The sequence below is a fragment of the Sus scrofa genome, chromosome 9, assembly GCF_000003025.6.
Source record: "Sus scrofa isolate TJ Tabasco breed Duroc chromosome 9, Sscrofa11.1, whole genome shotgun sequence".
Lineage (NCBI taxonomy): Eukaryota > Metazoa > Chordata > Mammalia > Artiodactyla > Suidae > Sus > Sus scrofa.
In genome coordinates, this window is record NC_010451.4 from 99,506,547 (window position 1) to 99,528,611 (window position 22,065).

Below are 22,065 nucleotides of genomic sequence, written 5' to 3' on the forward strand. Positions count from 1 at the left end.
ATCCCTGACCTTGCTCAGTGAGTTAAGGATCCAGTGTTGCCATGAGCTGTGGTGTAGGTCGCAGATGCTGCTTGAATCCCATGTTGCTGTGGCTGTGGCATAGGCCGGTGTCTACGGCTCCAATTGGACCTCTAGCCTTGGAACCTCCATATGCCACGGGAGCGGTCGTAGAAAAGGCAAAAAGACAAAAACAAAACAAAACAAAACAAAAAAACTCAAAAGCAAATACAGATTGCCTAAAGGCAAATAACTTCGCATAATCTGTTGTCAAATGTAACATTTTAAGAAAAATTTGTTCTCTTTGCAGAGAGAGAGAGAAGCCAGTTTAAGTTTTGTACATAGATAATATAAAAATCAATACAGAGAGTGTTCACAATCTTTTAGGATCTTTAATTTTAAATAATTACTCAGTTAACTGTAGGAAAATATGAAACATTAACATATATTGATATTTCAAACAAGTTTCAGAAAAGAGAACATTTTTAGAATCCTGCTCCTTGTCTATATCAGAAGTGACAAATATTTATATTTTATCACAAATATATTTCCATTTTAAGATAGTGTATCAGAAGTCCCTGATAACTGAATTCTTTTAATGCTTAGGAGGTGGAGTTTATAAAACTATCCACCACAAATTACTTATACTCATTCATATAGGTCCATCTTTCCATTAAGACTATAGTCCTCAACTGCATACACTGAAGGCAGGATTAGTAAAAAGCAGTAGCTGTCAGCTTGGCTCTTTGAGCCAAAATAGTTCCAAACTCAGTTCTTTGCTGCAGGGATATGGGGAATCCTGGAACAGGGATGGCACAGTATAAAAAAAAAAAACAAAAAAAACAAAAAAAAAAACAAAAAAAAATACAAGACAAAGTGGGGGACAAGGAGGCACTCTTTTCCGGAGAACAAAAGGCCCTGGCTTTAGCCCACACAACTTTTATTAAGGAAGGTGCCATATATAGATTAGTAGGCAGGAGCAGCTGTAGGCAATGACAAGGCTACCTCTTAGTGAATAATAAAGGAAACTATTAGCACTGGTGCATACCTCTAACTGCATATACTGCAGCTACTTACAGAATAGCATAGTTTATGCATAATATCTTTGAAGGATCCGTATATTCTAGAACTCTGTGTCAGCAGATATTTGCCTTCAGCAGAGTTGAGCTGTTCAGTGATCTCCAACATCTCCTTGTTTTTTATTTATTTGTTGCATAAGAACAGTCATAGTAAATACTGACTGCAGGGCATTTATGTGGTTTCTATGGATCAATCCAATTCTGGAGACCATGTCCATAGCAGGTCTTCAAGGTGAACTGTTACATTTATTGGGTAGGGGTCTGTCTCCTTCCTCCTGGGAACCTGTCATTCCAGCTGATTTTATATGGGATAGGGGGTGACGGACCTCTCTTCTGTAGCTACTTCCTGTTGGTTAGAGGTGATGTGCTGGGTGGCTGGACATGATAGGTTCCTACAATAGAGGACGGGAAGAAGAGAAAAAATTAAACAGAGTTGGAATTTTGGTTGATACTGGTACTGTTGAAAGAGGATTGTAGTGTTATCTAAGTAGGTTTTAATATTTGATGTGGTATGAAGACATAAAGAACAGGAGCTATTAGTCCTTATACATGTTGTCTCCTTTCTGTTGTTAGCAGAGGAGACTTTTAAAATATAAGGTTTCAGCTGTCAGCTGATGCTGCTTTGAGAATACCTGGTGGCCTCAAGTCTGACAGGGCACATAAACCTTATGGTCTTAGCAATACAAAGACTTGTCTAAACTCGTCTAAAGCTAATCCCATAATATTTCCTAGTATTGTCTTGGATGTCTGACGCACAGCTACTCCATTCTGCCTTTTCTTTCTAATGGCCAATGCATATGCCACTGTTAATGATTTCTGCTTTTCTAGATATGAGAAAAATGCAAGAATCTGGGCCCATAAAAATCCTTACCTGAAATCTAACTGAAAGCCTGTCTTGTCAGTTTTCCCAGAGTACAGATTGCCTCACTCCTGGGCTCCACACTGAACTCTGCTCAGGGGTGCTGTGGGTCAGCAGCTGCAGTGGCTCATGTTTTACTCCATGTAGAGCCTGATGGCAAGTGCCAAACTTCAGTTCACAGTGCTCTCCCATGGTCATAGATTCGACCATAGTTTTGGGAGGCATTTCATTACCATTTTGTCCCACAGTGCTGGGAATGAATATTCCTAGATCTGGCAAAGATTTCACTGACAGGCAACTCAATGTGCTATTACTGGACTAGGCCTTATTATCAGTAGCCAAAAGTCTCTGGACCACCTATCTTCTTAGTCTGTTATAGTCCAGGAAAATATTCCCTCTTGTTGCATTTTCCCATATCTAGAGATCACTGACCTCATATGGAACTGTATATCATTCTATCAGAGACTCAATTACAAATTCAGCAATGCAAGAAATAGCAATTTTGTGAAAACAGTTAATAAAAATAATATACATAGTATTAGTAAAGTCATAAACAAAATTTTAAAAGCTTTCATCCTGTTAACATTATATGAAAATGTATTTATGGTCTGGGTCAGAGCAGATTTTAACCAGCCAGGTGAGGGGATCTCATCTAGTAACATCAATAATAAGAGCCTTGAAGGGGAGAAACCCACCAGTGTAAATCAGAAGTAAAACAAATAACCATACATGTAAGCTGTGACAATCTTGGGATAGCAGTCTACTTCTGATGTTGTCTTCTTGTTGGGGAATGGCTAGGATTGTCAGTTTTGGAAAATGAGACACATGACCATGGGGAGATCTCAACAAGCCTTTTTACTTCTGCAGAAGGATGTGGGTACTCAAAAAAGCATGTGCTCAAAGAAGAAAAGACCCTCCCTATTTATCCCTAACACAGGTGATGTACCTGTCCCCTTCCCATGGTCAGGTCAGGGTGCACATTCTTCCTGGTTGGCTAATTGAAACAAACTGTTGCTGGAAGAAGAGGTAAAGAGGAGGGGGTTGCAAGAGGGCGTTTCAGCCGAAATCGGAGCAAAATGGAGTAATGAAGATTTCCTTTGATAGAAAAGACATTGTTACTTCTCATTCTTTTTGTCCATGCTTTGTTGTTTTTGTTATTAGAGCCTTGTTTTAGGATGAATTTGAAGTCAGTAGTTCTCTCTGTAGACTAGTCCAATGTAGAGACCCTTCTTAAGTGAGAAATATAAATTCAAGTTAATTTTCTTCACTTTCTTTGTGCATATGGCACTTACAAATTCCTGATAAGAAACCTTTTATTGGGAGTTCCCGTCATGGCTCAGGGGTTAACGAATCTGACTAGGAACCAACATCCCTGGCCTTGCACAGTGGGTTAAAGATCCAGCCTTGCTGTGAGCTGTGTTGTAGGTCACAGATGCAGCTCGGAGCTGCCATTTCTATGGCTCTGGTGTAGGCCGTTGCTACAGATCCTATTAGACCCCTAGCCTGGGAACCTCCATGTGCTGTGGGTGCAGCCCTGAAAAGACAAAAGACTTTGGGGGTCATGTTAAACTACAGATTGTGATTCAGTAGGTCTGTGTTAGCATATGAGATTATGCATTTTTAACAAGTTGGCAGTTGATGCTGAGGCTACTGAATCAGATTTCAAACAAAGAAGCAGACATTAAAACATTTATATTTTCCTAGCTAAGTTTAATTAGGTCCCATTTGTTTATTTTTGTTTTTGTTGTCAATACTCTAAGAGGTGGACCTGAGAAGATGTTGCTGTCGTTTATGTCAGAGAATGTTTGGCCTATGTTTTCCTCTAAGAGTTTTATAGTGTCTGGTATTATATCTAGGCCTTTAATCCATTTGGAGTGTATTTTTGTGTATGGTGTTAGGGAGTGTTCTAATTTCATTCTTTTCCATGTGGCTGGCCAGGTTTCCCAGCACCACTTATTGAACAAGCTGTCCTTTCTCCATTGTATATCCTTGCCTCTTTTGTTGTAGAATAGTTGGCTGTAGGTGCATGGGTTTAATTCTGGGCTTTCTATCCTGTTCCACTAATCTATATTTCTGTCTTTGTGCCAGTACCATACAGTTTTGATGACTGTTGCTTTGTAGTGTAGTCTGAAGTCCAGGACCCTGATGCCTCCAGCTCCATTTTTCTTTTCCAGGATGTCTTTGGCTATTCTGGGTCTTTTGTGCTTCCAAACAAACTTTAAAATATTTTGTTCGAGTTCTGTGAAAAATGTCCTTGGTAATTTGATAGGGATTGCATTGAATCTGTATATTGCCTTAGGTAGTATAGTCATTTTGATAATATTAGCTCTTCCAATCCATGAGCATGGTATATCTTTCCATCTATTGTGTCATCTTTGATTTCTTTCATCAGTGACTTATAGTTTTCAGAGTACAGGTCTTTTGTCTCTTTAGGTAGGTCTACTCCTAGGTATTTTATTCTTTTGGATGCAATGGTAAATGGGATTACTTCCCTAATTTCTCTTTCTGCTCTTTCATTGTTAGTGTATAGAAATGCCATCAATTTCTGTGTATTAATTTTGTATCCTGCAACTTTGCCAAATTTGTGGATGAGCTCTAACAGTTTTCTGGTAGAATCTTTAGGATTCTCTAGGTGTAGTATCATGTAATCTGCAAATAGTGATAGTTTTACTTCTTCCCTTCCAATTTGGATTCCTTTTATTTCTTTTACTTATCTGATTGTTGTGGCTAAGACTTCCAGAACTATACTGAAGAGTAGTGGCAAGAGTAGACATCCTTGTCTTGTTCCTGATCTCAGCAGGAATTCTTTCAGCTTTTCACCATTGAGAATGATGTTCTCTGTGGGTTTGTCGTATATGGCCTTTATTATGTTGAGGTAGGTTCCTGCCGTGCCCACTTTCTGAAGGGTTTTTATCAGAAATGGGTGTTGGATTTTGTCAAAGGCTTTTTCTGCATCTATTGAGAGGATCATATGGTTTTGATTCTTCATTTTGTTAATGTGGTGTATCACACTGATGGATTTGTGAATATTGAAGAACCCTTGCATTCCTGGGATAAATCCCACTTGATCATGATGTATAATCCTTTTAATGTATTGTTGGATGTGATTTGCTAGTATTTTGTTGAGGATTTTTGCATCGATGTTCATCAGTGAAATTGGCCTGTAGATTTCTTTTTTTGTGGAATCTTTGTCTGGTTTTGGTACCAGGGTGATGGTGGCCTCATAGAATGAGTTTGGGAGTATCCCTTCCTCTGCAATTTTTTGAAATAGTTTCTCTAAATGTTTGGTAGAATTCGCCTGTGAAGCCATCTGGTCCTGGACTTTTGTTTGTTGGAAGTTTTTTAATCACAGTTTCAATTTCAGTTCTTGTGATTGGTCCATTTATCTTTTCTATTTCATCTTGGTGTAGTCTTGGAAGATTGTACTTTTCTAAGAATTTGTCCATTTCTTCTAGGTTTCACATTTTATTGGCCTATAGTTGCATATAGTAGTCTCTTATGATCCTTTGTATTTCTGTGATATCCATTGTTACTTCTTTTTCATTTCTAATTTTATTGATTTGAGTATTCTCTCTTTTTTCCTCAATAAGTCTGGCTAAGGATTTATCAATTTTGTTGATCTTTTCAAAGAACCAGCTTTTTGTTTCATTGATCTTTTCTATGGTTTTCTTTGTTTCTATTTCATTGATTTCTTCTCTGATCTTTATGATTTCTTTTCTTCTACTAACTTTAGGTCTTGTCTGTTCTCTCTCTAGCTGTTTTGGATGTAAAGTTAGCTTGTTGCTTTGAGCTTTTTCTTGTTTCCTGAGGTGGGCTAGTATTGCTATAAACTTTCCTCTTAGAATGGCTTTTGCTCCATCCCATAGGTTTTGGAGTGTCATATCTTTGTTGTCATTTGCTGATAGGTATTTTTTAATTTCCTCTTTGATTTCTTCAGTGATCCATTGGTTTTTTAGTAGCATGTTGTTGCGTCTCCACGTGTTTGTGATTTTTTCAGTTTTTTTTCTTCTTGTGATTTCCAGCTGTATAGCATTGTGGTCAGAAAAGATGCTTGATATGATTTCAATTTTCTTAAAGTTACCGAGGTTGGATTTGTAGCCCAGGATGTGATCAATCTTAGAGAATGTTCCATGTGCACTTGAGAAGAATGTGTATTCTGTTGCTTTTGGATAGAATGTCCTATAAATATCTATTAAGTCCATCTGGTTTAATGCTTCATTCAGGGCCTGTGTTTCCTTTGATTTTCTGTCTGGTTGATCTGTCCATTGCTGTAAGTGGGGTGTTAAAGTCCCCCAGTATTATTGTGTTATTGTCAATTTCTCCTTTTAAGGTTTTTAGCACTTGCCTTATATATTGTGGTGAACCTATGTTGGGTGTGTAGATATTTAAAATTGTTATATCTTCTTAATTGGATTGGTCCTTTGATCATTATGTAATGTCCTTCTTTGTCCCTTAAAATATTCTTCATTTTAAAGTCTATTTTGTCTGATATGAGTATTGCTACTCCAGCTTTTCTGCCTCAGTGTGAGCCATAGGGAGGAGTCTTTCAAAGTTACATCTGACTTTTTCATGACAGTAGTGTAAGTGGTCTTCTAATGCAGTTGGTAATGATATGACCTTGTCTTTCTAAGTGACTGTCATTCAAAGTAATTCCATAAGAACACATTTTTATAAAAATGACAAAATAAAGAATATCTAATGATAGTTCTAATTATTGGATTACTTGCAGTGGATTCTAGAGTATTTAAAAAACAAATAATACTGCTGTTTGTCTACTCACTGCCACAGCCAGACTGAGAACAGTGAAGGTGTCATTCTCTCTTCCAACTGATAGCGAGGGTTCAAAGATGGCACCATTGGGCTGTAGGAAAGAGATTGTGTGCGTCTCAGGGTCCTGGGTTATATTTTCCTTGGCTAAATAACGAACTCTGAAAAACAAATATATAAAACTCAAAATAATTGTTTCAAGTGAACATGAAGCCTCAAATACCATCCATTCATGCATGAAATAATTGTTGAGTATGTTTCGTATGTTAGAAATTATGTTCAACAAGTAGGTTAAATGATAAATAAGCCAATGCTGTGACTCTAGCTAATTAGAGAAGGGAGAGGTTCCTTAAATTTTCATTTAAGGAAGCAATGGGGAGAAGTAATATGTGTTTTTATTGTAGTTTCCACAGAGTCTACGTGAAAACAAGGAACAGAGACAAACATGTTTGGGATGGTTATGGTGGTATAATGGACAAAATATAATTATACATAAGTGGTCTGATGACAAGGAGAAGTTTATTTAGGCAAAACAGGGTAGAATGTAACATGTATAAGATAAAAAGTAAAAATGTGGTATGGTTTTAGAAATGTAAATATTTCAATAGTGTTGGTTTAAAGAGTCAGAGGAAGTAGAGTGGTAGACATATAACCACCAAAATGAGCAACATCTCAAACATAAAAGGGTTTGCATCCTATACTCAAATGTTAAGCCTTTTTTTTTTTTTTGTCTTTTTTTTTTTTTGCCTTTTCTAGGGCTGCTCCTATGGCATATGGAGGTTCCCAGGCTAGGGGTCCAATCAGAGCTGTAGCTGCTGGCCTACACCAGAGCCACAGCAACACCAGATCTGAGCCACGTCTGTGACCTACACCACAGCTCACAGCAATGCCAGAACCTTAACCCACTGAGCAAGGCCAGGGATCAAACCTGTAAACTCATGGTTTCTAGTCAGATTCATTAAACACTGAGCCATGCCAACAACTCCAAATGTTAAGCTTTTACCCTAAGTGTCAGGAGGAGAGGGTAGAGAAGGACGTGTAAGGCATGTTTTTTTAGTATTAGAACAACTGTTCAAAGTGCACAGCATTTTTTGCACTGACTTTTCAATAATTTCCAGTATTTTAATGAGATTAAAGATAACTGATGGATTATAATTTCTACTTTGCAAATCAATTCCCCTCCATCATTCCCCATGTTTATTGAATATTTATAAGTTCTATTCTCCTACCTCTAAAATTTCTAGGCAAAGTATCAACTATTTTTTAGGAATGTAGTAAAAGGTGATTATTATGGAAAATAATTTTTTACAAGCACAATATATTTACTGAGGTGATATAAATGTTACATTATTCATTGCTCTATCACATATCTGAATGTCTATTACATAAGGTTACAGTAGTGACCTGTTGTTACCTAAGATAAAAACTAAAAAAAATGGGACCAAAATATAAAAACAAAACAGAAAAAACCACACTTGATTTCAATCATATATAATAAAAATATAAATTCTTGTAGGATAAACATGAGTGTTTTTCATCCCTAAGCACAGTGTCTCAATAAACATTTTTGAATGAATAAATTAATCATTTAAAAAGAAAATTCACAAATGATAGAAATATATCTTATTTCTAACAGAGTTTCTTCAATGTTTTCTTATTTATTCTTCTTGGAGTACTGTAAACATAACAAAGAATATAAAAATCTGAAACAGTACCCTGCACAGTCTATTACTAGTCACTTACTATTTTCTCTTATACGATTGTATTTTTAAATTATACTATATATTATTAACATTTAAAATGAAAATAGTTTAATCTTCAGGAGCATTTATATATAATTGTTGAAATAATAGAAAAATAATTCTCACTACATACTTTGTTGTACTTAAAACATTCTATCAGTAGATGGCACCCACTAAGAGAGAAATCCTTCAAGCTGTGACCTGTTCAGAATACATTTTTAAAAAGAGAACATAATCACTCAAGTTTTATTTGAAAATTAGAATATATAAGGATTTTAGAAAATGTAAACTAATAAGGTCAAAGAGAGGAATTTACCTCAGATTTAGGCCAGGACTGCTTTCTAGGTAATCCTGCCAAAATAAAGTTTTTTTAAAAAAATGTTTTATGGTAGATCTGAGAATACTCTGAAGAATTACTAGGTCTTCATAGAGATGGTGTGGGTTGGAATATGTATGATTAGGATCTCAATCCAGGCATGCTTTGACCCCTGTCATGCCCTATCAATCAAAGTTCCATCAAGGTCACTTTAACAGTCAAAAGCCAAACAAGCCAGTGGTTCTCTTTGAGGAAGGACATCCTCCTCCACTTCCAGTTTCAACTGATTTCAGAGTACAATTCATGGGGAGGCTGGTTCACCTCAACACATGGAAGACTCAAACTATTAACTTTTTCTGAAAATTCGTTTTCCCATTATTTAAGGCATCTGAACAGACACTAGGACTCGTTTTGGAGGTATCATGAGACAAGATGACTCGTGGTTGATCATAAAATCCTTTAACTCTGTTAGATAAAGAGTTTATTGTTGATATACTTTAGCTGCAAATCCAACTTCTCTTCTCCGACCCTCCCCTCTTTGCTTTTCCAAATAAATCAGTTATATCTATCCCACCCCCTTTTAATCCCTTAGAGACATGGGTTAAAGCCTCTAAGAATAAAATTTATATTAGCTGTCACCTCTCAGAGCAGGACTAGGATAGGACTCAATATCATGTGTATGTTTTCTCACACCCCAATTAACACACTTAAAAGTAAAAACATAACCCTTTCTAGACAAACAATCATAATACCCCCAATCTGTGATGAATTCTCAAATTCTAATAAGTATTCTCTTTCCTTACATGAATTACCTCAATTAGTCATGATTTCTAAAACAATTATGCTTTGATTCTTATTAGGTCATGTGTGAATTCCAGATTTTCCTAGGTACATATCATAGTTACAACATATTTTTGAAGTTTAGATATTCATATATGCTTTTGATAATAACATAAGAACTATTAGACCATGAAAAAAATCAAAGTATTTCCAAAGGTAAGACTTTTTTCTGTAACAAGGACAATCAACTTTTATTTGACAGAGTTGTGAATAGTCACAGACATGTTCCTGGAGACAGGGAATTTGAGGATAGTTACTAGGACAGAATAGTCAATAGGCCTTTGCAACTGATTGATCATGATACTAGGCAGCAGGCATTACCTTCATAAGCACTGTTACTTCATTATATTTGATTGTAAGTTGTCAATCTAGAAACATAATGCATGGAGAGGAAATAAAATATATAATTATAAATTAAAACAAATGGGCAAGTAAAACTGAATTATAAGAAATCACTACAAATAGTAAATTTTATGACATGATTGATCAGTGTTTACCTAGTTAGAATTATTATTGAGGAAAAATCAGCATTTGTATAACAAATGATGCATTAGGACTTAACTCTATTCCCATATAGATAATTTAAATATATTTCTAGACTTGGATAAAGTTAGGATTTTCAGCATCTCAATTTTCCCTTTTCCTACTTGATAGTTAGAAAAGACACATACTCTGTATTTTAGATAGGAGAAAGTCTATTATAAAATCTAGAGTTATCAGTTTCTAAGTTTGTGTGAACATATGCTAATCATTTCATATGCTCTGGTATCAGTTTTTATAATTTTTAATTTACAAAATGAATGTTCTGGTTAATTATTTCCTTCTAGTTCTAATAACCTAAAATTCTATTTAAAAAGTATGTTAAACTATTAAGGCATATGAGATAAAGATGTAGTTTATTTAGTCCAGGATTAATGAGGAAAAGATAAGAATAAAACTACTGAATAAATAAAAACACCCATACAACCTGGGCTTCTCTCCAAACTAATACAAATTAGTTTGAAGAGAAACCCTTAGCAGGTATTATAGCTATTAAAATCAGTTTCTTCCTGGGATTCTCAAAATTATGTATTGAAATCAACCATTATATTTGTAAAACTTATTACCAGGGTCTAATCCCAGGTTCTCTTGAATCATTAGGTCTAAGATGGGGCCTGAGAATTTGCATTTCTTAGGTGATACTGATAGTACTGTTCCAGGAGCTGTACTTTGAAAACCACTCATATAACCAACACATTCAATTTTAGTCTTTTTAAAATACTCTCTGGTTTTTAAAATTTTGATAGTTTTTTCCATTTTGAATGCATATTTTTTGAGTTGTTGACAATATATGCTGTAAGTGTACGGCACCTGCAAATTCTTAAATCTAAGGAAGTTAATTAATGCTGGCAAATTCATAATAAAAATCTGCATTTCTTATCATCATTAAATCCTTAGGTTAGGATTTTAGGTAGGCAGAAAAAATTTCAATGTATATTAGTGGCAAGAAATTAATAAGTACATTTCAGTACAATGGCATTTGTTAAATGAAAACTTTTCAGAAATATTTATGGTCAAGGAAAGAGTGCCACCCATCCATGGCGACTTGCTTACCTGTACGTGTAAGGACCTCTTTGCTCAACTTTAATTACGCTGCTATTAATTGCTACTTCCTCTGGATTCTGCACATCAAAGATCCAAAACTGTCTGTAAACTTCTGTGCCTGTTTTAACCCAATTTTTAAAAGCAATTGTACCTTCTTCAAGGACAGCTTCCTATGAAAAAGAAAACGATTTTTTTTTTTTTTGTAATAAATATGGGCACTTGCGGGAGATAAAACCTTTAGTTAATCAATGAAAGGACCAAGCTAAAGGACCTTTTAAATAAGCACCTTTGCAAACTGACACATACTCACAACAAAAAGGTTTTCAACAAATTATAGCAGTCTCTTTCAGTTAACCTCTTACAGAGAGAATCATTGTGTAATGCTGCAGACATGTCTGCTGATTTTAAGGCCAACCATTGGCAAACTTTAGAGTGACTCTAAGGCAGTATTGTGACAGTTTCTAACATGATTTATTAAGCAACTTTTATTAAAAGTTTCCCCCCAAATTCTTATCAGGTCAACCATTAACTCTTCTTCTGCCCTCAGTGAGTTGGACTAAGGAGGCAGAAATGAAAAAAAATGAGATAAAAACCTAGTGGTTTTCAGTGCCTTTTCTATTTCTTTAGCAGTTAGTCACTTCAAGGGAAGAAGATCACTAGCACTTGTTACATTAAGAAAAACACACATTTGATGTCTCCCCTTCCAAAGCCTGCTCAATGTGGCTTTCCCGACTCTTAATACATTTGCAACAGCCTAGCAGTATGTTTCCAAAAATGAGAATAGGCTAAGACATTAATATTAGGTTACTATTTTTTAGATAAAAGGATAAAATAAGTAAGTTGTACTATTATTCTTCTGCAAAATCCATTAAAAATCCTTGATGCCTCTTGTGATGAATATAGGGAAATAAAAAAATACCAATGACAGAATCAGGAAACCCTACATGAGAAATTGGCTCTTGTGCTTCCGGGCTATGGGACTGCTTGTTTCCTTCAACTGGGAGCAGCAATTTGTAGAATGACGGATCAGGAAAGGACACTGAGTGTTAAGCACACTTTCTAGGAAAGCATGCTGAGGTCTGAGAAACCAGGTGGCTGGCCCACGGGTAACCTAGACAAGTAGAATCATGACAAGGATCCTAGTCTTCCACCCTTAAGCTAGTCCTCTTATACACTGGGCTTTTATTTTTTTAATTTTTTTTTTTTCCTGTCACCTCTTCACTTACTTGGTAGAAGTCAAATTAAGTTTCATTTCTTCAGTATACTTTATTACTTAATGCAGAGAGTAAGGGAATTCTTTAGAAAAGAACAAGGCATCAACTAAAATGCCTTTACAAAATCCTGTGCTGTTGCAATCCTTTTACACTGATACAAGGAAGCTGCTAATGTGATGTGCAAATAATTGGCCTTGAAAAACTTTTATTTGCTCTTCAAAAGTCTTATTTATGTAGCAAGGTCAAAAATAAGACAAAATTGCATATAAAGTAATATGGCTATTCTTGTAAATGTAAAAGTTTTTACCCTAAATGATGAGGGTATTATAGCTGAAATATATATAGAAGCTGAAAACTATGTTAGTTTACCCCATTACAAGCGACTTGAGGAGGAGAGAACTCACAGGAACATACACACATATACATGGTTACTCTCATACTATAAGAATCTTAAGGACAAATACAATATCAATTATTTATCATGTGACTCTCAAGGCATATATTTTCAGTTCTTAATGAGTAGAACTCAAATGTTTATGGAATTGAAAAGGGATTGTGATAGAATATATGTGACAGAACAGAAAACTCCCTAACTGTAATGCTTGTGCATCTCATTTAAGTAGACCTTGCAAGTCTATCATGTGTTTCTTCTACAGGCCATAAATCACTTTGTCTTATTTGTTGATCCTGATATTTTTATTTTATTTATTTATGTAGTCTTTTTTAGGGCTGTATCCATGGCATATGGAAGTTACCAGTCTAGGGGTCAAATCAGAGCTGTAGCTTCTGGCCCATACCACAAACAGAGCAATGCTGGATCCTTAACCCACTGAGCATGGCCAGAGATTGAACCCACGTCCTCATGGATCCTAGTCAGCTTCGTTACTGCTGAGCCATGACAGGAACTCCAGATATTTTATTATTATTATTTTAAATGTGAAAGTCGAAACACTTTTGAAATGAAGGCACTAAATTATCAGCAGGTTGAGTTAGGATCATCTAATCCCACCCATTTTTTTAGGTCCTAGAGAAACAGATGTCTGATTCTATTTTGTATGACAATATAGAAGTAGATAATGGAGAATCAGGGCATTTCTCTTGTAATTATAAAATTTTGTATAGTTTCCTTAACACCATGAATTGTTCATAGACAAATAGAAAAATATTGAGGGAGTTCCCGTTGTGGCGCAGTGGTTAACGAATACGACTAGGAACCATGAGGTTGCGGGTTCGGTCCCTGCCCTTGCTCAGTGGGTCAAGGATCCGGTGTTGCCATGAGCTGTGGTTTAGGTCGCAGATGCGGCTCAGATCCCGCGTTGCTGTGGCTCTGGCGTAGGCCAGTGGCTACAGCTCTGATTTGACCCCTTGCCTAGGAACCTCCATATGCCATGGGAGTGGCCCAAAGAAATAGCAAAAAGACCAAAAAAAAAAAAAAAAAGAAAAAAGAAAAAAGAAAAATATTGAATAGTACAAAATAGGAATGTATTTCCTCAGAATGTAACACTAACATGTGGACTAGAAAATTGTATAAGCCTCTTTGAGTACCAAGGATAAAGATATCATAAGTTCCTCTAATTTTAAAATGAATCAAAGTATTTATGCCACTGTGAATTTAGGAGGCTTTGATTTTAAATTGACTTTGGACTGTCTGGCCTATTTTACAAAACTTTCACTAAATGTGAAGTACATATTTGATAATTATGTGTTCAGAAAAGGTAATATAATTTAAGATTCTCTCACTTGGCTGATACAAACAGCAGTGTTTATCCCTGCCTTTAATTATTCAGACTATCTACCCCTGGTAATGATTGGATTCCAGCCTGATGACTCTCACAGGACATGGTCTCCAGCTGTGCTAAAAGCATGGAAACTTTGCTACATTCATTTGAAAGCACATATTTGGGGCAGTAATATCTTCTATGTAGTCACATGATCACTTGATTATTGCTGCTATGGAAAGATAGCTCTTCACCAACATGATGGGCAACTTCACTGTAACTTCTAAAATGTCCTTGATATCCTCCTATGGTGTGGACTATGTAGGGTACATAATAGAAAATACATTGTCCCATGTCTCAAGAATCTTGCAGAGGCCCAAGGGACAGGATCATGTATAGCATATCTTAATCTCTGAGTAGATTTCCTTATCCTACTCCCAGCCTGACCAAGCACATTGTCTTCACTCAGAACCTAGAATGCAGTGGTTAACAATGAAACTAGAGGCTGTGAGTTTGCTCTCCAGTCTGGGTCTGGTCATGTTTTATCCATTTAAACTTGAGCAGGTTGTGTAATTTCTTTGTACTTCAGTTTCCGTATCTATAATATGGGGATAATAAGAATAATATTATTAGGTTGAAATATATGGCATTAGTATTTTTGAAAATCAAAGTGGAACATCATTTAGTTACATATTTATCTCTTAGGGGTGTTATAGGGATTACTAAATGTAAGCACTTAGAACAGTGTTAGCACAGAGAAAGCATTCAATAGATGTTGGTTATTATTAAAATTCAAATTCTATCCTCCCTTTAGAGGAAGAACTCTAATCTCATTTACTTCCCAGATTTCTTTAACTACTTCTCTCCTAGGATAATTGTCTAAACCAGTCATGTGGCAATAACTCATGTAAAATCCTATGACACTTTTTTCTGCTATTTCATCATTTTTATATTTATTCTCCATCCAGTGAAATCACAAGTCCCCTAAGAATCAGAAACATACTGAAAATAGTCCTTATCCTCTCCACTCACTACCACAATTTGTTATGCTTAGGATCAGTTACAAGCAGTTTTCCCACGTTCAAAAAATTTTCTCCTATATGTGAGCATTGTGCACATATATATATGTGCATACTGGGAGAAAAAGTGAATTCAAGTATCAGTGACAGTTACTCTAACATCAAAAGTGGTTTTAGTTTCAGGTTATCAAGTCATCAATTACCTCAGAATAAAATTTGGTGAAATACATTTGTTTCTGAAACTCAGAAATTAGCTTCCAAGAGTTTAAGTAAGAAGCTAAAGTGGGAGATTTTTTATTTGGCATGAAAATTAAAGTTGGACTGGAGGAAGAAGATTACATAGGCTGACCTGCTGCTTCTTAAAACATTTTAAGTGATTTTATTATGGGAATTAATATACAAATATATGAGTGTTTAATTCATCTTATACTGCTGTTTAAATTTATAATTTGATTTAGATAGTTTCATGTTCTCATTGTCATTAAATTTAGAATACTACAATTTTTCAATAGCCTACACTTCAGGAGTTTCTTTTAGAGCTATCTAGAAACTATAAAAATCTATAAATTATTTTATCATATCTATAAATATCTAAGCATATATTATAAAACTTACATGAATATAAATTAATTTATTATTAAATATGGACTGCTAATTTGAAAATCTAATCATTTTAATGCACAAATATAATTATTTCAGTTTATTTTATCGGAAAACTTTTATTTTGCTACTAAAAGTTCATGTTTTTCAAGAATGGGGGAAGAAAGTGATGGCATGTTTGAATATTAGTCTTTTAATTGGAAAAAAATCTTCAAATCCCTTCTTGGTATTGTATATCTAATATCATAGGGAAATTAAATAAATATTCATTTAAAATGGTCTGCGTTATACCATATTCATGAAATATTTATCAAGTGATATTAACAATGTTAAGTAGTAAATTATCCTTTGTAAATGGTGCCTGAACTTTGACCTTTTTCTGAAGTCCTTTGATAATTTCTACATTCCACATTTGTAGCAGTTCATGCCACTGACTTTTAGTCTCTCTAGCAAGATTACATAAACCTGCTAGCTCCACGCAAATCTACTAGGAGTCATAGTCTAAAATACTGGAAAGAGAGTTTTCAGCTATAATCTTTAAAAGTCATAAATCCTTAGAAAACACCCTTTGAAAATGTGTAAATATATAATTCATTTATATGTATAAATACATATATACATACTGTATATATTATATGGAAATAAGAATAATATTATTATGTTGAAATACATGAAATTAGTATTTTTGTATGTATATGTATACATCCAAGTATATACAAAGTAAATTGTAAGGTATTTTCGGCCCTTTCAAATGCTGGTATTAGGTGTCATCTTTTAGAACCAGTAGGTATCACAGAGTCCCAATTCTATACTTTAAAAATTTAGATTACAACACGAGATGATTTTCTGATCTTTTAAAATTTCACAGTTCAAGTTTTTATGGTGTTTGAATACAAGTAATGATTTTCCTAATTTGCTATTAGTTAAATAATGTGAGCAATCTACAATGAATTTCAATAATAAATAAACAATAGTAAACTAGAACTTGTATACACTTGTAAAGTAACAGCATTTATTTTAGCATAACCTAAATGCTTCCGAAGCAGAGGTAAGACTTGGCTCTTTGTGTTTACACATAATTCAGAGATTGACTTCTACCGCATGCCAGACATATATATTAGTATGTATACTTCTACTGGAGTATATATATTTCTACTGTATGCCAGATATATAGATATATGTATATATCTCTGTATATATGCCAATATCATTTAAAAAATACTTTTGTAAACTAAATAAAAATGATATAGTTTTACTTAAATAAAAATAGTTCCAGCATCTTTATGTGATTGAAATGGACAGGGTTATGTGGCTCTATGGAATTCTGAGAGCAAAATCAGCCTTAGTCTTTAAAGTACCCATGACCCCTGACCCCTGAAGGGATTCTAATGATGTCTTAGTCTGTGAATATTCAGCTGGATTACAATGCAGTGTCAAGACTGCAGATAACCCTCATTTCAAAAACAAGAAAAAGCACTCTATTTATTTCATTCCTGCTTATTATCCTACTGAAATTATACTTTCCTAATCATTAGTGCCCATATTCTCTTATTTCCTTAATTTTCATCTGCCTGAAGTTATCTTATTCTCTATTTCCTTGAGTTCCACCTCCCATTAACTTCCAAAAACTTACTCTTGTTTTCATTTCATTATATAAAATCATTGCTCTCCTTTTCCTGTTTTTGTTTTCCTACCTACCCCTGAATGCACAAATCCTTTAGTAATTTCTCTGCTCTTTTATTCCTACCTTCAAACTCTCTAGAAAGCAAGTCTATTTGCTTTTATCTGTAATCTCCATAGTAATCATCAAATTTCTCTGAGCTCTGACCTTTGAAATATACACTTATAAAACCTCTCTCCTTTTCTCCTAAGATACAGATTCCTATCAATAACTCAGGTACACATCTTGCAGTTTGTTATTTTTATTCCTCTCTTCCTATTCAGTCCCTTCAATTCTGCACCCCATCACCCTTCAATTCTGTGTGCTCCCCACACCAGGCCAGAGTGCCTTTTGTTATGTCAAACTACAACAGCATTTTAAATTCTCCTTGAAAGTGGTTATGTCCTACAGAGTTTTTTCCTGGGTTTCCTGGTTTGGTCTCCTTACTTTCCAATACTTTGTGTTGTAGAATTACAGAGTACAAGACTGTGCACCTCATTCACTCTCTGCTTTCAGGTTGCCTAGGTTTGGAAACTGACTCTTCTTCCTTTTGGCCAGGTGAACTGGCAATTTGATTGACAGTCTTGTGACTGTAAAATGGGCAAAATAATAGAATTTTCTCATAGATGTTTGTAAAGATTAAATGATTAGTATATATGAATCTCTTAGCAACACTAAATAGATGCTTTATTATTTAGCATGTTAATGTAAGATATGGTATATTAGGATATTGTTATGCAGTATATTAGTATATAGTATATTTGATATTAGTCTCTAAATGTAGATTTTGTTCTATCTGACACCTACCCGAAAACTTACACCATCTACTTTTACCTATCATACCATTAATTAAATGTTATTCTGCCTGATGCCCAAAGCTTCCTAAACCTAAACACATGTCGTTGTCTTTCTATCTCTCTTGTTAATATTATTTTTTCTCACATTTTCTATATTCTTCTTTCCCTCTTCACAACACTTAGTTGCATTTCTACCCCATTTCTATAGTAGTAATCAGATCTTTGACAATTTTATTGCATCCTTTCTTAGACTTTCGGAATTTTATACTTCAAAATACAACTTGTCTCACCTTCATCCTGAAGTTATTGAATACTCTGAGAAATTCTCTTTCTAAATGACATTTATGTTCCATATTCCACATTTTAGAATTCAATTCTAGAATTCAATTCAGGTCTGTATGTTTTGTTTAAATATGCTTTTCCTAATAAAATTTTGTATATGTTGATGAAAAAAAATTTATTTTATTCTCCCTTAGCCTCTGTACAAAAGCAAGCTGTTGATGCCTTAGAACTCTTATTTCCTCAAGATTAATTATTATGAACTTGGAGATAAATATTCAACAGTTAAAATAGATGCTAACACCTCCTGTGCAATCTAACAGTCTATATGCACTAATATTGTTGAATAATAATAATAAAAATAGATGATCAGTATTCAGCTACTGAACATAAATTACATATCAGAAAAAATATCTTTGTCTAAAATGCTGTGCACTGGAAGATTATTGTACATCCTTATTCTGAAGATTTTTCCAAAAGATAAGTTATAGTCTGTCTGTTGGACCCTGTTTTATCTTCACAGAAGATACAGAACAGAAACAGTTTATAGAGAAGAAAGGGTGTAGAACAATGCTGATTCCCTTTCACACTGTTAGACAACTCCTACCTTACAATCACCCATCTGTCTCGACTGAACTATACTAAAAATAGTAAGATAACTGGAAATTCCAAGGAAGGAGACAATATTTAGATCATAATATATACAATTATTTTATATTCCTACTAAGAAAAGATGTGTCAAACATGATCAAATGGATAAGACAGATAACAGTTTTGGCAGGAAAAGGAATTCCAGAGGAATCGGAAGGAACTGGGGTGAAAACTATATTCTAGCTTGTTGTGCAAAGTCTATATATATATATAGTCAGTTTTTCAAAGGTAAAACTGGAGTCAACTTATATGTACATAACATTTCTCAAAGTATTTTCTAAGATTCAAATATAAAACTTCCTCAATAGGAAACATTTACAAGACAATCATACTATTGTGCATACTATACAAAGCAGCTTACCAAAAAAAAAACTAGAGTTTGCCAATGTACCTACATAAATATTAAACACAATTATATTTACATTTTATATATGCATATACATGAAATGCGATTTACTTTTCTCAGTATTATCAAAAGTGCAACTACTTTGAAAGAGATATCCTAACAAAATACACTTAATTTTTTTATTCAATAGCATATCAGCATACACTTTGAATACAATTAAAAGCAATTATTTCCACTAATTTGCATGATTACAATGTTGTTTTTTTTTTTTTTTTTTGTCTTTTGTCTTTTGTCTTTTGCCTTTTTAGGGCCATGCCTATGGCATATGGAGGTTCCCAGGCTAGGGGTCTAATCCGAGCTGTAGCCTCTGGTCTACACCATAGCTACAGCAACGGGGGGAGCTGAGCCACGTCTGTGACCTACACCACAGCTCACAGCAATGCCAGATCCATAACCCACTGAGCGAGGCCAGGGATCGAACCCTTAACCTCATGGTTCCTAGTCGGATTCATTTCCACTGTGCCACGATGGGAACTCCCATAACTAAAATAATTTTTTTTAATGAGAACTTAGATATTAGATTTAAGATTACAGCGCATTCATACAGAATATACATCACACTTTGAGCATTTCTCAATCATACAGTTTCAGTTGTTCATAACAACCCTTGTGTTCGAGACACAAAATTGAGAATTGCCATAAAATATAAAAGAGGAACACCAAGCCCAAAAAGGAGAGAAAATAGAATGAATCAGAATGACTAGAAAAATTCTGGATGCTACTTGTGCCTTTTTAATTGTCTTCTGAATAAGCATGTCTCCAACTGGCATTAGAATACCTCCTAATAAGGCCAGGAATGCACCAATCACAGCACCAGCAATGAGCCCAGAGTTTCTGTCACAGCACATTTTTCTTGTTCATGGAAAAACTAAGATTCAGCACCTGCTTTTTTCAAACTATGTGGTCTAAGTAAGGTGGTTCCCAAGAGGTATGTTTCTGTTATTAGAAGGAGATCATAAAATAGAAGCTTAAACATCGGTAGGAAAAGCAAAGGGGGAGGGGGAAGGAGAGGAATGGATTTGGAACTTGGAGTTAATAGATGCAGACTATTGCCTTTGGAATGGATAAGCAATGAGATCCTACTGTATAGCACTGGGAACTATATCTAGTCACTTATGATGGAGCATTATAATGTGAGAAAATAGAATCTGTATATGTATGTGAACTGGGTCACAATGCTGTACAGTAGAAAATTGACAGAACACTGAGTAAACCAGCTATAATAAAAAAATAAAAACCATTATGTAAATAAAAAAAGATCAAATACAAAGAAAACACGCAGCTGAAGCAGATCACTTGTCCAGTTATAAATAAACAGATGCTTTTCTTTCTGCTTTACAAAACTTTCTAGGTCTTCTCCTTTCTGGCTATGAACTACCTAGCAGTGGTAGAAATAATAAATATTGTCACGTTCATTTTTCATTCTTCAAAATCCCCCTTTATAAAATTTTCTTCCTAGTGATCATTAACAAACCGAAACCTTATTGAAGAAGAACATGCTAACTGTACTCACACTGTCTACCTTCCCTCAGCCTGGGACACTTGGGATTTTCACCCTCCAAACACAACCATATGCACCCTGTCTGGAATTCTTCTACAAACTGAATGTTGATGGATGTCTTTTCCTTCTAAATGTGAAGCTCTAAGAAGGTGACAGATGTTTTCTTTACTATACCTTTTCCACAAGTAGACAGCAAGATGAGGATTTTGCAGGAAATGATCTGATGAGGTCTCAGAAGGAATCAATTCTTCTAATCATTTGTAAGATATCTGTCAAAACAGAAAAATATGAATAAATTGGGAAAATACATTCTCTGAAAATTAAAACTAGACTACTCTCTAATATCATCAAGATTATAATCACTATTTAAAGGAAATTCCATTTTCATGAATATTGAGTTTATGCCTAAATCCTATCTTATAAACAGCATTGAAAACACTGAAGTATTTTACAAAAGAGTACTTTATTTTCAATTTCATTTTTAATAACTTTTAGATAATCTAACGTTGAAAAGAAGATATGTAGTATAGCCAGTGCCTAGTTTCTGTGATAGGCATTGCTTCCTTACTGGTCTCCGTGTGTGTGTGTGTGTGTGTGTGTGTGTGTGTGTGTGTGTGTGCGCGCACATATATTTTTTTCACTATGTTCAAGAGCAATGTTGTTCATTTTGCCATGGGCATCTGACTCATGGGAATTCTTTAAAAATCAACTAGGTTGTGGCAGTATATACAGTATATATTTCACCTAGTCAGTCTGGTTATGTTTATATAATATAAGGTTCTTTCGTAAAGATTAGGAGAAATTCTTAGTGGAATGAGTAGATCATATTATAACAAACTTGACAAGAATTTATTATTCTGATATTGAAAACAATAGGCAGAAATATATTCCATTCATTAGATTGTATTTAAACCAGTGCTCATGGATTGCTTATGCTGTCCCTTCTGGGCATATGTTGAATCTTTTCATTTGCAGCCTGTTCTATACAACAGGAAGGAAATGCAAACACTTTTTTCCAACTATTGCTCTTTTCCTC

General features: G+C 34.7%; 1 protein-coding gene across 10 annotated transcripts in view; it reads right to left on the bottom strand.

The window, feature by feature from the left end:
• The window catches only part of LOC106504983 (platelet glycoprotein 4-like), a 55,946-nt gene continuing 34,210 nt past the window's right edge, over window positions 330-22,065 (bottom strand). For 7 of the 10 annotated variants that reach the window (XR_002335889.1, XR_002335891.1, XR_002335890.1 and 4 more), the window contains 4 exons: window positions 21,204-21,298; window positions 11,194-11,354; window positions 6,716-6,863; window positions 330-1,468 (listed from right to left, as the gene is read on the bottom strand). Coding sequence is in view for 1 of the 10 variants with exons in the window: in XM_021063489.1 (XP_020919148.1) it covers window positions 1,430-1,468; window positions 6,716-6,863; window positions 11,194-11,354; window positions 20,257-20,298 (390 nt within the window). In the remaining 9 variants the exon portion in view is untranslated. Of the gene's footprint in view, window positions 1,469-6,715; window positions 6,864-8,550; window positions 8,646-9,921; window positions 9,969-11,193; window positions 11,355-20,256; window positions 20,308-21,203; window positions 21,299-22,065 lie in introns of those variants that run through there. The other 3 variants (XR_002335885.1, XM_021063489.1, XR_002335886.1) reach the window with 3 other exon arrangements.